General features: G+C 51.2%; 1 protein-coding gene across 1 annotated transcript; it reads left to right on the top strand.

Annotated features, from left to right (window-relative positions):
• Positions 1 to 9776: 9776 nt before the first annotated feature.
• KCNK15 (potassium two pore domain channel subfamily K member 15) lies at positions 9777 to 14905 on the top strand (the record flags this gene model as incomplete). Its single annotated transcript, XM_080925181.1, has 2 exons — positions 9777 to 10116; positions 14214 to 14905. 2 exons carry the CDS (start codon positions 9777 to 9779, stop codon positions 14903 to 14905), a joined length of 1032 nt encoding a protein of 343 aa, XP_080781307.1.
• Between the last annotated feature and the right edge of the window lie 1667 nt (positions 14906 to 16572).

Here is a 16572-nt window from a genome sequence, read left to right as displayed (position 1 = left end):
CTGTCCCCTGGATGACTCAATCGTGAGAACCTTCTCCTATTGGCCACACAGCATAGCTAAGAAGACCTTTGTTATGTATAACCATGACTAAGTCACTTTGCTTAAGCAACCCAGGGACCCTGAGATAACCCTCCACCCACTGAACCAGATCCACACGACTCCCAGGCCTGCTGTGTCTCCAGACCATCTGTGCAGAGATACCACAGATGGCTGCAGAGTCTCCTTTTGGCCAGATTCTCCACCTAAGCCATTTCTCCAGGCTGCCTGCTCTTGACCTGGGTGGCTCTTGCTATGCCTTGTGACTCTAAATATCATTTTTTTTTCCCTGCGAGGCTAAACTCCTCTGGCTTCCAACTAGATAAAGAACCAACCTATGTGGATAGTGTTTGGCAGGGTTCAGAAGTCCGGGAGACAAAGGACGCAGGGATCAGAGGGAGGGATCAGCCTGCAGCCATGATTCAGGCTGGCCTCACAGTCTCTGCGTGTCTGGGGAATGAGGTGACAGATATTATCATATAATGTCACCTAGGGAGCAGACACAATTTTACCAGGGTCTTGTAGTTAGTGTGTTGTAGGCCCAGGATCTAAACCTGTTCTCTGGCTCTAACACTTGCCCTTGACCTCACTGTGTGGGCTGAAGGGGCTGGAGTAGGAGGAAGCCAATGGAGTGTTTCTAAGAAGGCCCTGCAGGTGAATCTTGGAGCTTTCTGGAATATTGGTGCCTGCTGTTTGACCTTAGCTATACGTTAGACTTTATCTAAAACTCTGAAACAGTAGAAAGACCCACTTATGGATTTGTTGTGTATGTATCGTCTGATTTGATTGTCTCAAGAACTTACATGATAAGTGTGTCAGGGTAATACTAGCTGCCTCACTAAACCAGGCAAGCATTCTGACAGGATGGTCCCCTTGTGTGACGCTCCTGGCCAATTACACGGTGACCCACCATTACTCAGGGCACAGACTCCTCTGCTTCTACATTGCAGACAGAGCTGCAGAAGTCCCCTTGTTCCCTAAAGGCCATGCCTGGAACCCACACTCTCACTTGCACCCAGTTGGTGACACTCATCACATAAAACACGTGTGGCTGTAACAGAGGCTGGCAGATGTAAAGTCCTGCTGGGCAGGTATCTCAGAGTCAACACCACACTGTGGAGTCCTTGCTAGAATTAGGGTGTCAACAAGACTCTTGTTAGCAATCTGTTTAGCCAGCTTACCCAGCTAATCAGGAATCTGCAGACTGTTTGAATGGGACACTCCTGCCACACGCTGGCTGAGCGGCCAGCACACCCTTGTCCCCTCTGGCATTCTGCCAACAGATTGCATGCTTGCCAAGAGTCTGTTGGGTTTGTTACCAAACTGGCCTACAGCAGCCACACTGGCCTTTGTGAAGAGGCAATTGGATTAACGATCCCATAAGCTAGTGAGATATGAACACAAAAGGGACAGATTTGTTTTCTAATGAAAACTCAGTGAAGACTTGCGGTTTAAAAACTACTTTAAATTGGGCATGGAGGAAACAACTCTGAAAGATCTGGAAAGAAATGTCCAGGAGACGGCTGGAGTGACAGCTCAGCGGCTAAGAGCTTGTGTTGCTCTTACAGAGGTCCTAGGTTTGATTCCCAGCACCCCATCAAGTGGCTCATGACTGCCTGTAACTCCAGCTCCAGGGGCTCGATGTCTCCGCAGGTGCCTGGCCTCATGTGTGCAGGCACACACACATACACACATGCATACATGCACACATATGTGCACACACACAATACACACATGTGCACACACATGCACACATGCACACATACATACATGCACACAATGCACACACATACACACATGCATACATGCACACATACATGCATGCACATGCACAATACACACAAGTGCACACACATGTACATATGCACACATGTACACACATACACACAGTCAACATAATAAAAATAATGTTAAAAAGGAAAAACCACAAGAATGTAGAAGAGTCTGTTCTGCTCTCCCACCAGATGGCTGCCAGTCCCCGGATGATCGTCACACATGGGGGCAAAGTGCGAAGTTCATGAACTGGACTAAACTCTAGGAACAGATTGGAAGACAAGGGTTTGTTTTTCATTGAATAAAGTCTTCCAGGTGTGTTGCATTTTAAAGAACTCCCCGGAGACAGGGCTGTTGACCTCTGTGTTAGCTCTCGCTTAGCTGATGTCCTCTGAGTCTAGGGTTCTGTTCCTAGCATGCCATTTTTAAAAATCTTGTGAGTGGGGTGTGCTGCACACCTGTAATTCTGGCTACTTGGGGAGGCAGCTTGTGTTGCAGAGTGAATTCAGAGGCCAACCTTGGCAACTTAGCAAGATCCTGACTCAAAACAAGAGAGAGGGCTGGGATAAGACTCACTGGGAGAGAGCGTGCGTAGTGTGAGAAGGAGACTCTGGATTCAGTTTCCGGTACATCAGAAAAAAATGGTCCCTGTTACTTGAGTAACTGACTCAACTCCAATCCCAGCTCTGGTGGATCTGGGAGCTTTTACAGAATCATTATCCCTACTTCACAGGTGAGTAAACTGAGGCCCAGGATTACTGAAGATTAAAATCAGCATTCAAATCCAAGGATATCATAAGAGGGTCTCAGATCTCCTGAAACTGGATTTATGGCTATGAGCTACCGTGTGGGTGCTGAGGACTGAAGTGGCCCCTCCACAGGAGCGGCAAACAGCGAACACTTGTCACTGTGGGGCCGTCTCTCTAGCCCCAGAATTTAGGACTGAATTTCTAAGCATAGCTGAATTATAACACATTTGAATATATATGGCCACATGTGACCAGTGGATAAGGCATGAAGGTACTGCTCCACGCTGTGCAACTTTGAACACATGCATTTCTCTGTGTGTTCATGTGGGTGCACATGTATGTGCAGGTACATATGCATGTGTGCAGTCACACAGTCCAGAGGATAACTTTGGGTGTCGTTTACCAAGCACCACTCACCTTTCTCTCAGATGGAGTCTCTCACTGGCCTGGAACTCATCCAAGCTGATCAGTCAGCAAGATCCAGGGAGCCCTCTGTCTCTACTCACCCATTGCAATTACAGGCACACACCACCATACCTGGCTTTTAACACGGGTGCCCGGGCTTGGCCTTAGATCCTTATATTTGTAGGGTAAGCAAACTCCTGACTGAGCCATCTTGTCAACCCCCAGCATATGACTTTCCTGGTCAGCTTTTCCATCTCTTCTTGCTATCTCTAGGCCACGTCATCTTCTGCAACAGCTCTTGTTCTCAGCAGAACGAAGGATGGAGCTTTTCAGCAGCTGACCTCTGACTGTCACATGGCACAGCCAAGGTCACCTGTTTGCCTGGCAAACTCCTCCCTGCTGTGGGGAAGTGTGGCTGCCAAGAGGAGAGAGTGCACAGGAGGTGGCCTGGTGACTTCAACATGTCCTGTATCCTTCTAGGCCTCAGTTTCCTTTTCTCTAGGGTGGGATCAAAGTGCCTAGGCCATGCCCCACTGTGTGGATTAACTAAAGGCATTCCTGCTTCATGCTTCATGTGTGGTGGCATATGCCTGTATTCTCGGCACTCAGGTGGCTGAGGTAGGAGGAGTGTGGGTTCAAGACCAGCCTGTACCACATAGAGAGATCTTTAAGAAAGAGAGAGAGGGAGGGAGGGAGGGAGGAGAGAGAGGGTGGCGGGAGGGAGAGGGAGATAGAGAAAGACCACCGAGGAAGTTTTCATGATTTAGAATGATCCTCTAACTCAGAACAAAGATACAACAGGAAACAAGACAGAGTGGGGTAGGGTGTTGAGAATGGCCTTGGCCACTGTTGTGATAAAATACCACAGCCAAGGTTTGTTTGAGCTTATGGTTCTAGAGTTCACATGTTAAATCACAAACAGAAAATGAGTGTACCTGGAGGAGCCCTGTCTTTGAAACCTCAAAGTTCTCCCTCTCTGGTGACACACCCCCTGACAAGGCCACACCTTCTAAACCTCCCAATACCACCAACTGGGGGTCCTGTGTTCAAACATCTGAGGCTATGTGGTCACCCTTATTCAAACCACCACAGACAGAAACAAAATTTTAAGACTGCTTGACTGTGTATATTCTAAAACGCACTCAGACGGAGAATTATTTGATAACTCTCAATGTTCCTTTGACATTGTTTTGTGTTCGTTCATTGGTTTGTTTGTTTTGAGACATGCTCTACTATGTAGCTCTGCTGAATTTGCTCTGTAGAGCAGGCTGGCCTCAAACTTCCAGAGATCTGCCTGCCTCTGCTGGAGTTGAAGGTGTGTGCCTGACCTACAGCAGATTTTTATTATTAACTGTTAGCAAAGTAAGACTTTAGTAGTGAGTAGTGGAGGCTTTAATATCTCAGTTAACCGAAGAGCATCGATCCTCGTGCGGTGAAGAGCAAGTCTCGGTGGCTTAAAGGTCAATGGTCATATACAAATGTCAGGACTCTACTGGAGAGGGAACATGCTCACAAGGCTGCTGTTTGTCCCCCAGGTAACTTCCTTGTCCCCCTGGGACAGTGGTACCCGCTAGTGTTGATGTGACTGTGGTGTGCCCCCCCAGGTTCTCCAGAGAGGAATGCTCCTCTTCCAGTGGCCAGAACATTTGGAACACACCCTACCTGTCCCCTGTCATTCGCATTCTTTGGTTAGCAATCCTGTCAGGCAGCCCAGATCCCAGAGTGACAGTCAGGCTGCAGACAAGCCACCGCTGCTCTCTAAGGAGCTTCCAAGGATGTCCCCTGGGGTGAAAAACAGTCAATTCTGTTAAGAGGAACACAGAGGGATCTTATCAAGGAAAAAAATAACAACGCCTGAGCCTGCCGGCCTTCTGGAAAGTCACTGAAGAGCATTCTAACTGTAAAAAGCAATTGCTTATGATCCCCGAAGTCTTTCAGAAGGAGCAATACAGAAGGTCTAGGGGGAAATACTGCTTTGGGGGAGGGGTGTTGACATTTGCTGGTGAGGCTCTGAGCACATTTATTTGATCCTCACAGAAATCCTGTCAGGCGGATATTCCTACCCACCTGTTGGGGCAGAGATGGGCAAACTGAGGCTCAGAGAGGTGTAGACACACATCTAAGATGGGACCTAGCTCCAGCTCACTCAGATAACTAACTACTCCATCCTGGACCCTTGCTCACCACCTGTTCTTGTGTGGCCTTAAATGAGTCCCCCCCCCCTTGTTTTGGGCTCTATCTTCCTCTCCCCAACACGGGAGTGGCAAAGACTTCGAGTTTTAAGGAGCACCCAGGCCTCACTGAAGGACCATGGGTACCTTGCTAGCACCAGAGAACAGAGGAAGATCACAAGGTCTCCTCAGGTCTCTAAGGTGGGGGCAGTGGGGGTAGACAGGACAGGGGTGGGGGGTGAGGATCTGAAGGGAGTGTCTTTAGGGAGTTCTGTTTTTGGTGCCTGCTCAGCAGATGACTTTCCAAGCTGAGAAACACACGTATACAAACTCTAACCTCTTCTTGCTTAAAATAGAGCTGCTGAACCAAAAATGCCAAGAACAGGGAAGAGTCACCTGCCTGGCAGGGCCAGACAAGCGCCTGCGTGGCCCCATTTATCCACTCCGGCAGACTCTGAGGATAGCACGTCTCAGCTCTGTGTCTCAGGATCCTCATAGTGGTGGGGCAGCTCCACCCACTAAGGCTCTTACAGCCGTCCTGCAGATAAAGCAAGGACCCCAGGGCCGGTGGAAGGGTGCTATGGCCAATGGTGTCTTGCCTAACAAGTTTGGGGACTCAGGCAGCCCCACGTTCAAGTCTGGTCTCAGCCATGAGACCACAGGGCTTGGTGGGTCAACACCTTCTCTTTTTCGACCTGTAGAGGTGACAATATTGTAATGCCGAGCACACACAGGGCTCCAGAGCCTCTGGCCTCTCCTCTGTTTCTGAAAACAGAATGTCTGGCATCTGTAGACTATTTTGAAAAGGGAGAAAACAAGGCTAGCAAGCAGCTCGGGGGCACTGGGGAAGCGGCATGTCCCAGCGTCTGTGGCGTCCTTTGCGGGGAACATGGGTATTTCGGTTCTCACACGAGGAAACTGAAGCACGGAGAGGTGGGAATGGTCTATCCGTGGACACCCAAGTAGAATGCGAGGGAGTAAGAATTCGAACTCAGGTCTTCATGGACCTCAGCTTCCCCACCCCCACTCCGCCACGACCAAACCTGCTGGTCTCCAGGACCCTTCTCCACTGGAAGGGCCTGGTGCCCTGCCCCCACCCTTAGATTCCTGCCCAGGTTTCTACCTCTCTGATGCAGAGAAGAATCAGAAAAACAAACTTGCTGATGCCCTTACTAAAAATAGAGCCGTGCCAACTGTGTTAGCTATCCTGTGTCAGCACCCCGCTTCTGGGCCACTTGGCTGCCATCCTGACTCTCAGGGGTGAAGGCGTGCAAATCTTCCTCTAGAGGCACCAAGCCCCAATTCTGTCCCAGGTCCCAACAGTGATCCCAACGGTGGCTAAATGCTCCTAGGCAAATCCTCATGGCTGGCTTCTGCACTCTTCCGTGTCAGCTTTCTATTACTGAAAACATGAAGATTTACCCCTACCTCCCATTCCTCTCCAAATTACCTTTAGGGGCTGAGAAGAGAGAGAGAGAGAGAGAGAGAGAGAGAGAGAGAGAGAGAGAGAGAGAGAGAGAGAGAGAGAGAGAGGGAGAGCTCAGCCAGTAAAGTGCTTGCGGCACAAGTGGGAGAATGTAAGATTAACCCCCGTACCCAGTTTTTAGTCAGGTGTGGTGGCACAGGTTTCTAATGCCAGCAGAGGAGGTCAAGAGGATCTCTGGGGCTGGCTGGCTGCCCACTGAATTGGAGAGCGCTGCACCATAATAAGAGATCCTGTTCCAGGAAAATAATAAGGTGGGTGACTCTTGAGAAGTAACATTCAAAATTGGCATGTGGCCTGTGCACTCATGCACACACATGTGCATGCATATCCCCCACTTGCACATCCACAGCCATCCCCCCTCCCCACCAAAAAGAACTTTTTGGTTCTCTGGACCCTGGGCTAGAATAAAGGTGCCTGTGTGTCCACACTCCTTGGAGACTACGAAAGGGCCTATCTTCTCCTACTTCCAGCTTCTGGGTGTCACCTGCTCTGCCTCATCTTGGGGTCCTTCCTCCTCTGATCAGGGTGATTAACTTATGCTGCCAAATCTGTGGGTATCTCTCCTGCCTTCATCGTCCAGACACAGGAACCCTCATGGTGATGCTGAACCCCCTGGAGACTGGAGATCGTTCCGGTGCTGAAGCAAGCTCAGCATCCTCAGCTTCCCTCTGTCAGGCGGCCAAGGATGAGACATAGGCATCCCTAGGGGCCATTCTTACGCTACTGAAGTTCCTTAAGAGACAGGCAGAAAAAAAGTAAAATCAAACCAACCAACCAAACAAAAACATTTCGGCGATCGTGAAATTAAACCAACCCATGCTCAGGATGCGACGGAAGTGGCTGCTCCTAGTTGCACACACAAGTCCTCATTTGACCTTAAACTACCACTTTTAGCGTACACACAGGTCTGAGTGCTGGACCAAAGAACGGTCCTGGGGAGTGGAACTGAGGGTTACAGTGGATGTATGGAAGATGACCTGATGGCTGGTGCTCTGAGGGAGGATCTCAGGGGAGAGCACCTGGGGTGCTGTCAGGAAACAAGTCCAACTGTGCTGAGAGTGGCCAGGGTGTGAACCAGTTGAGTTGGGAGGGCTTAAACACATCAGTACCTGGATGGTACTTCTGCTGGTACATGGCCTCTGGCAGATATTGGCTGGAGAAGGCTGTAAGGAGTCTGGCGAGAGTTTACAGCAGGAACTGAAAGTCGAGGGTGGGTGGAGCAGGCAAGGGTGAGAGGCTTTGGGGAAACAGGCCTGAGTAGTCATGATGATAGTAATGTGTGCCAAGCTGCAGTAGACACGTGGAAAGGCCAGCTGCTGCTAACAGCTTCCGGTGAGGGTTAACTGGCCCTGCGCCACACGCCTTTATATATGTGGGACTCTGAAAGAGTATCATTTTGGAGCATGGGGACACTAGTGGGGTCCTTCAGAAGTGGGGTCAATGGACACCTAGCAGCTCGGGTCATACCCTGGTGCTCATCCAGAGTCCTTCCCTGTATCCTCCCAGCCAAATTCACTGGTAACTCTTGACCCGTGAATCAGGGTGTATCAGCCTCAGTGACAGATTGGCCCCCGGGCCTCAGATCAGATGCTCAGAACAGCTGGTCCTGACAGCAGACAGCTTCGATGTGCTCTTTTGTGGTGCTACGTCTGTTCAGTCTTCTGGCAAAGGAAAGGGTGGTGTGGCATGGGGGCAGGACTTTAGAGATCGGGCCTGGGAGTGGCATGTGTCAGTTCTGCAAGGAACCACTGGCTAAAGCTTGGCTCGGTGTCTGGAGTGTCTGGAGGCCAGAGAGCTTATTGCTGTGTGCTCAACTTTCTACTGTATCCCAGGGCTATCTGCTTCCCTTCGTCTGCTACGGAAGGCTAGCCCCTCAGCCTGTACTGATTGATGCCATCCCCTGGCTGGTCTTCATTCTGTCACCTGTTCTCTTCCACGTGGCAGCCCCTTGATTTTTCCAAGGTGTGGGGTTGAGACACGGTGTCATTTAGCCTAGTCTGGATTTGGACTTCAGATCTCTCTGCTGCCACCCCCCAAGGGCTGAGACTACAAATGTGGACCGCCATGACTGGCTCTGATCCCTTTTGAAAAGAAAAACAAAACAAAACAAAAACAGATGGTAGCGGAGCTGTATTTTTGCTTACAGCTTTTCTGTGGTTTTCGATTGTCCTGAAAAATCACCCTGGGATCTGGAAAGGTGGCTCAGTGGTTAAGAGCACTGGCTGCTTTTCCAGAGGACCTGGGTTTTGACTCCCAACAACCACATGGTGGTTCATAAGCATCTGTAACCCCAGTTCCAGGAGATCCTACACCGTCTCCTGGCCTCCATGGGCACTGTGCACGTGGGACACAGACAGACATGCAGGCAAATATAAAACAAAAATTAAATAATAAAAAGATGGATTCGTAGGGCTGGAGAGATGGCTCAGTGGTTAAGAGCACTGACTGCTCTTCCAGAGGTCCTGAGTTCAATTCCCAGCACCCACATGGTGGCCACAGCCATCTGTAATGGGATCCGGTGTTGTGTGCGTATGTCTTGAAGACCGTTTACAGTGTGCTCACATAAATAAAAACAGGTCTTTTTGAGAAATGAATTTGTAGAAGTCACTTCTCTCTGGTCCTCCTGTCTCTCCAGCCTGCATCCTAATTCTCTTGGCTCTAGTCACACCAGCTTCTCTGTTGTTCCCTGTCACCAAGTCACCTCCCTTTTGCTTTATCGAGGAACCTACGTGTGTGTGTGTGTGTGTGTGTGTGTGTGTGTGTGTGTGTGTGTGTGTGGCCTGGATTTCCTTGCCCTGGTCACTCTTGGATGACTTGGCACGCACCTCCTGAAGCACTACTATTTTCCTCCTTCATCACACCTGTCTTCCTTCATCTTTTTGTCCATTTATCAGCCCTCCCAGCTTGCACCTACTCCTACCGAGAATGGAGGGCACGAGAAGACGCTTGGTAAGTATCTGCTAGATGACAGTTGAGAGGAAGGAAAGGGTGCCGAGCCCCCAAGACCTAGGGCAAGTTAGGGATGGTGGTGTGCACACCTGGGCCGGACCTCATCTCCAGATGTCCCTGCCCGCACCTGCGTGGGTAGGGTGGGGAGCGTCGGGAGCGCTCAGAGCCCGCCCCCTGCTGTACGCGGAGGGGGAGGGCGCAGCGGGGATGGAGCGGGCGCCGTCGGGGCGTCCGGAAACCAGCACTTGGAGCCGGCGAGCCGCGATGAGGAAGCAGAGCGCGCGCACGGCGGCGCTCATCCTGTGCATCCTGTCCTACCTGCTGGTGGGCGCCGCGGTCTTCGATGCGCTGGAGTCCGAGGCGGAGCGCAGCCGGCAGCGGCTGCTGGCTCGGAAGCGGGGCGAGTTCCGCAGAAAGTACCGCTTCTCCGCCGACGACTACCGCGAGCTGGAACGCCTGGCGCTGCAGGCCGAGCCGCACCGCGCCGGCCGCCAGTGGCGCTTCGCGGGTTCCTTCTACTTCGCCATCACGGTCATCACCACCATCGGTGAGCCCTACGGATCCTCCCCCTCTGGCTCAGTCCTGATCTCTTCCCCCCCCCCCCCGTGCGATGTCCACCTCTGCCCCTGTGACTTTGGAAAGGGCATGTGAGCGCGCATGTGAGGTTCATTTGCCTCGCTGAGCGAAATGGGGCAAACAGTTAGCTGATGCAGGGCCGTAGGCATCAGTAAAGGATTGCACCGAGACAGGGGCGGTTAAAAGAAACTCCGGACTCTCGGGGTGAACAGAAGTGAGGCTTTCTTGTCCCATGGTGTCAGCTATGTTACCTTAGATAAGTTTCTTGACTTCTCTGAGCCACAGTGTTCTTTGAAAACTAGGATTGCTAATATGTCTTGCAAGGCGGAGGGAGGAAAGCCAGCTGCGATGGAGATCATTATTGAGGTCATGTGTGCAGATCATTTTAGCATAGGACCTGACCCACAGAAAACATTATGGAAATAAGATTGCTTGTGTATAAGATAACAATTATTCTGTTAACCTGGTGATATCGACACTCCCTGTTGTCCTCTGACGGCTGTGTGTTCTGGAACTGAATAGATGTCCAATAACTTGTTAAGGGAATGACTAATTACCAAAGCTTTAGGGCATCCAGAGGAGCCCCTATGTATACCATTTGGACTCCAGCTGTTACCAGAACCACATCTGGCCAGGACTTGAGGGCTTGAGCCTGAGGAACCTGCAGAAGAGAGAAGCAGGCTCTCCAGGGCTTTGAACCTGCTTTAAACCTAGTTTGTTAGCTACCTGGTAAGGGGCTCCAGCTGCAGTTACCAGATGTCGCTGTGGCCTCGGTGAGGCTCCAGCTATAGTTACTAGGTGTGCTTGTGGCCTCCCTCAGAGGAGCAGATTAGAAGCCCAGACCTTGGAGGAGGCACTTGCATGGGAGACACGGGTTTAAGCAGCCCCCATGCAACCCCAAAAGCAGAGTTCTGAGCATCTCCTGCAACCTGCCTTCTCAGGCAAGGAACTGTGTGCCCTCTTGGCACATGTTTTTGTCAAAGGCAAAAGGCAAATATTCTACCTTGCTGGGGGAATGAGAGCCCAGCATGGGGCCATAGGCTATGCAGGCATTGCTTGTTAGTAATAATTTATTATTTGCCAAGTATAGAGCCAGCTCCCATTTAACACTTCTGCCCTCTCTTGTCCACAAGTCCCAACCTCAAGACCCTCTCTCATTTGCCATACCCACAGAGGTTGTGCCTTATCTGAGGTCTCTGCCCCTCTGTCCTTTCCCGTGTCCTTTCCCAAAACAGCCTAGCAGCCAGGTTTGGCTCCTTCCCTCGCTGATCTGAAACTCAAGCTAGGGAAAGAAACAGAAGGGGAAGGAAAAAAAAAAAAAAAAAAAAGACTAAAACCAACCAAACGTAACTGAAGAGAAACTGGAAATGTTTTGCTTTTCTGGCCACTTGGGTGACTGGAAGTATGGAAGTGGCTACCTTGACTCCTGCCCTCCTGGAGTTCACCTTAGTAATGGGCAGAGTGTATCCCTCCCCTGCTACCACAAGGAGGCAGACCACAAGGAGGCTTTAAACGCTTGTTACATTGAGACTTTAAACATTGTATATGTTCACATTGCAAGTTTCATCGGGTACCAAGGGATGCAGAATGAAGAGGGAACTCACTCCAGCCCCCCATTTTCCTGGAAGTCTTTTGGTCTGGTGTACATTAGTGGCGTGCAGCAATGAGTTTCAGTGAGATATTTTCCAACACACTTATCAGGCACTGTGACCATATGCACCCAACACTTTCTCTTGTCTTTCTCCCCTGAACCTCTTTCTATTCCCAAGTTCACATACACTTTACCTGCCTCTTGCATACTTCTGGCTACATGCTCTGTGTACATGTCCCCTCATCATCACACATGGCATAAGAATATTATATCTACAGTCTACTGATTCCTGCTCTTTTCACTTAGAGACAGGGTCTCATGTAGCTCAGACCAGCTTTAGAGTCACGATGTAACCGAGAATAACAGCGAACTTATGGTCTTCCTGCCCCAGCCTCTCAAGTGCTGGGGGCCTTACAGGTGTGTGCCACCATGCTTGTCTCTTATGTGGCACTGGGAATTGAACCTGGGACATCAGGCATGCTATTCAAATGCTCTGTCAACTGGGTTGTATCCCAGACCTGATTTAGTATATTGTGGTGCTTTTTAATATCAACCCTAGAGAGCTATATCATGTTTTTAAAAGGCTGAATATTGGGACTTCTCAACCTTAGAACTATTGATATCTTGACCCAGTTAATTCTGTAATGGGGCCAGTCCTGTGCCCTTTAAGATATTGATAATATCCCCAGTCTCCGCCTCTGGGTGCCAACAACATACAACATTACAACCGTTCCCATCCCCTAGTAGAGGCAACCGAGAGCTTCCTTAGGTATTGTTAGATGTGTGCATGGTGACAAGGCCACTGTGGTCTGCTGTAGTGTCCTATCACCTGGATGGTGCTGAAATGAGTAACCAGGCTCCTCAATTGATGGCTGGGTGCTTGTTTCTAACCTTGGCCACGGTGGCAGCTGCTGTGTACTGGAGGGATAACTGTGTCAAACCGTACAGTTCTATGGCTCTGTATGTCTTACCTTTGAGTAGATGGGACAGGTTTGCTGGAAAAGGGACATTCTCTGTGGGGGACGGACACCCTCACTTCTCCCTGGTTATGGGCCCGAGCAAGTTACTGTTGTTCTTTCCAGAAAGAGACACAGCTACACATTTGCACAATGGCACAGTGACACCCAACTCAGGGAAGCCCATACATGTGTAGATCCATGAGGGAATTCATGAACAGAGCCAGCACCAGAGAAATCCAGAGCCAACTGGTGTTCAGTGAGGAACAGGGCTGAGAAGGGGAGAGAAACCTGTTAAGGGGGGGGGGGGGAATATAAAAGAGGGCGTGTGTAGACGTGACTTTCTAGTAGGGACCCGACGGGGTATACCTGAAGAATGTAGACATTAAAGGGGTGAATCTGGAGACTGGGGATTAGAAGGATGACTGAGGCTGAGAAGTGGAAAGAGAAAAGGAGGGGTGAGGCTGGGGAGTGTAGAGGAGAGAGGAAGGGTGAGGCTGGGGAGTGTAGAGAAGAGAGGAGGAGTGAGGTTGGGGAGTGGAAAGGAGAGAGGAGGGGTGAGGCTGGGGAGTGTTGAAGAGAGAGGAGGGGTAAGGCCAGGGAGTGTTGAGGAGAGGGGAGGAGTGAGGCTGGGGAATGGAAAGGAGAGAGGAGGGGTGAGGCTGGGGAGTGTAGAGAAGAGAGGAGGAGTGAGGTTGGGGAGTGTAGAGAAGAGAGGAGGAGTGAGGCTGGGGAGTGTAGAGAAGAGAGGAGGAGTGAGGTTGGGGAGTGTAGAGAAGAGAGGAGGAGTGAGGTTGGGGAGTGTAGAGAAGAGAGGAGGAGTGAGGTTGGGGAGTGGAAAGGAGAGAGGAGGGGTGAGGCTGGGGAGTGGAAAGGAGAGAGGAGGGGTGAGGCTGGGAAGTGGAGAGGTGAGGAGAGGCTTGAGGCTGGGGAGTGGAGAAGAGGTAAGTGTAAGACTGAGGGTGGGAAATGGGGAGGTGAGCAGAGAGGTCAGACTTGGAAGAGGGGAGAAAAGGAGCTGGAGGTCCCTTGTGAGAACTGGGTCTTTACCCTGTAGGTGCTAAGAAGCCCCTGAAGATGTCTCCCTCCTACCAACACATCACTTGCTAAGATTGTCGTTTTCTGTACTCTGTAGGCTGTCAGAGCATCTGTCAGGTATATGCACACCAAGCCACAGAACCTTCCCGTACCGCCCAAATTCTTCACACCCTTCAACCTCTAGGCCAAGCAGATACAGAGCTATTCTGCCTCTCCAACTGTTGGGTCTATGCTTTGGGGCTGAGCTTCGTCCACAGTTAAGATCCATCCTTTGCTACTTCTGGGAACAGAAGCCCAACTGAATTCTGTGGTTCTAAAGAACCACGGGTGGACTATCCACCCCTAGAGGAAGGGATACCTGGGTTGTCAGAGGACAGAAATGACGTAGATGAGGCTTGGCGCTCTTGGGCACAGGCAGGCCCCAGGTCCGGAGTGCCTTGGATTGGGCTGGGCTCTCAGAATCCCAACTCTCTTCTTACACAGGGTATGGCCATGCTGCGCCGGGCACGGATTCGGGCAAGGTGTTCTGCATGTTCTATGCCCTCCTGGGCATCCCCCTGACGCTGGTCACCTTCCAGAGCCTGGGCGAGCGTCTGAACGCGCTGGTGAGGTGTCTGCTACTAGCAGTCAAGCGCTGCCTGGGCCTGCAGCGGCCGCATGTGTCTGCTGAGAACATGGTGGTGGCCGGGCTGCTGCTGTGCGCCGCCACCCTGGCCCTAGGCGCCGCCGCCTTCGCGCACTTCGAAGGCTGGACCTTCTTCCATGCCTACTACTACTGCTTCATCACCCTCACCACCATCGGCTTCGGCGACTTCGTGGCGTTGCAGAGGGACGAGGCGCTGCAGAGGAAGCCACCCTATGTGGCCTTCAGCTTCCTTTACATCCTGCTGGGGCTCACAGTCATCGGTGCCTTCCTCAACCTGGTGGTCCTGCGCTTCCTTGCCAGCGCCGACGCCCCAGAGCGCGCAGCCCACCGCCGTGCCAGCGTGTTCCGCAGGGGGGCGCCCGAGAGCCGCGTCCGCGCTGGCGCCTCCACCTGCATCCCTTACCCCTTCCATCAGCGGGAGGCCTGGGCCCGTGACAACCCCGCCTTCTCACCCCCCTTGAGCCCAGAAGCCATGTATCATTGCCACAGCAACCCAGACAGACCCCGAGCCCGGAGGAAGTCCATCTGACAGTCCTCCTCCTCTACATGAGTCAGACCTGGCCAATGTCTAGCTCCGCCTGTTAGCAAACCCACCCTTCTTTCCAGCGTGGAGGGGGTTGAGGCTTCCGTTACCATCTGTGGAGCATCCCTTCTTAACATATATGAAAGCTGTACTAACAGCACAAGACGACTCTACAGCTGCCTGGAGGTGAAAACTGTTTAGTCTGAACTTGTAGGAAAATGTGGCCATCAGCCCCTAGGAGAGGTGATACCTGGGTCAAGCATCCCTATCTGGTCCTTCAAAGGATGACAAGTGGCTAGCTTCTGCTCTCTAGAGGACACAAGATATCTTGCAGGGAAGAGGTATGACTTTAACCACCAGGATTCTACACGTAAGGTTGGATGTTCATGCTAGAAGCATGGAGAGAAACAGGTTGAAGGGGATTTATGGCTCACAGCGGGCAATTTTTGCACTCCACATTTTCTTTGCTCTACATGAGGAGTAGAATTAGCCTATGTGTAAGTGGTTGTCCCCACTGTCAAATAAATGCCTTGTCCCTGGCCAGCCCCTTTTGGATAAAGGGATGATCTCCCCCATATCACTACCTATAGGCAGCTCAGTGCTGTGGGGTGAATTTCTTTCCGGGTTCCACCAACCACCAGCAATGTATCATTGGGGTTCTCGTCACTTTCCTGGGCCTTCGCTTCTCTGTCAGTAAAATGGGGTTCTGGGGCTGAGCAGAGATGGCTCACCTGGCTGGACAGGGTCTCATACGGTCCACGCCAGACTAGAACCCAATATGCAGCCAAGGATGACTTTGAATTCCTAACCATCGAGTCTTGTGCTGGGATTACAGACATGGGCCACCTCACTACTCTAAGATGAACCTGTTTAAAGATGAAGGAACTGGGATGAGAGTCTTGTCCCAGGCTAAAATATGAGGCAAAAATTGGTTCCACTAAATTAAGTGAGCAATGTCACTGGATTGGCAGGAGGGATGGACCAGGGACAGTAGAGGGAAAAGGCAGATAGAACCTGGAACTGATGGATGGTCTGAAGGGGCGGAGGCAAGGCGCTGCCCATACCGCAAACGGGAAGGCTGGCTGCTTGGTTGTTTGGGTTTCAGAAGACAGGGTCTCTCTTGGGTAGCTCAGGCTGATCTTAAACTCAAGGAATCTGCCTGCCTCAGCCTTTCTAGTTCTGAAATTAGCTGAGGGAGCCGCCAAACCTGGCTTATCCCTACTCCCTTTCTTTCCTTTTGTCCCTAACTGGAGATGTGTCAGAGAGCAGAGTGCCTGGGGTGAGGAGCCTGACTTATCACACAGCAAATCCTGTTCCTTCCCAGCCTGCTGTCTTGTCCTCAGAGCCTGGACTGTGCAGTGACAGTAAATTATTCACACGGCAGTTGTAAGAACAGAGTACTGTGGAAGATCTCTGGCTGGAGCCAGTTTCTAGCCCATTCACTGTTTCCTCGTGCTAAGCATAGTGCTGGCCCGTGGGAAATGTGGTGGATACGAATGTAATGAACGAACAGCAGTCAGTCCTAAACCCTTGGTGGTGGGGTGAGAAACAGTGGCCCAGCCCAGTGTCGGTAACCATGATAACTCCTACCGACCCACTCCAAAGATGCAAGTTCATGCCGGCAGCTCTATCGGGCCCTGTCCTCACAAGTCCACAGATGGAGTGGGGTATTA

This window comes from Micromys minutus (assembly GCF_963924665.1).
Source record: "Micromys minutus genome assembly, chromosome: 11".
NCBI lineage: Eukaryota > Metazoa > Chordata > Mammalia > Rodentia > Muridae > Micromys > Micromys minutus.
This window is presented reverse-complemented; position numbering and strand designations above follow the sequence as displayed.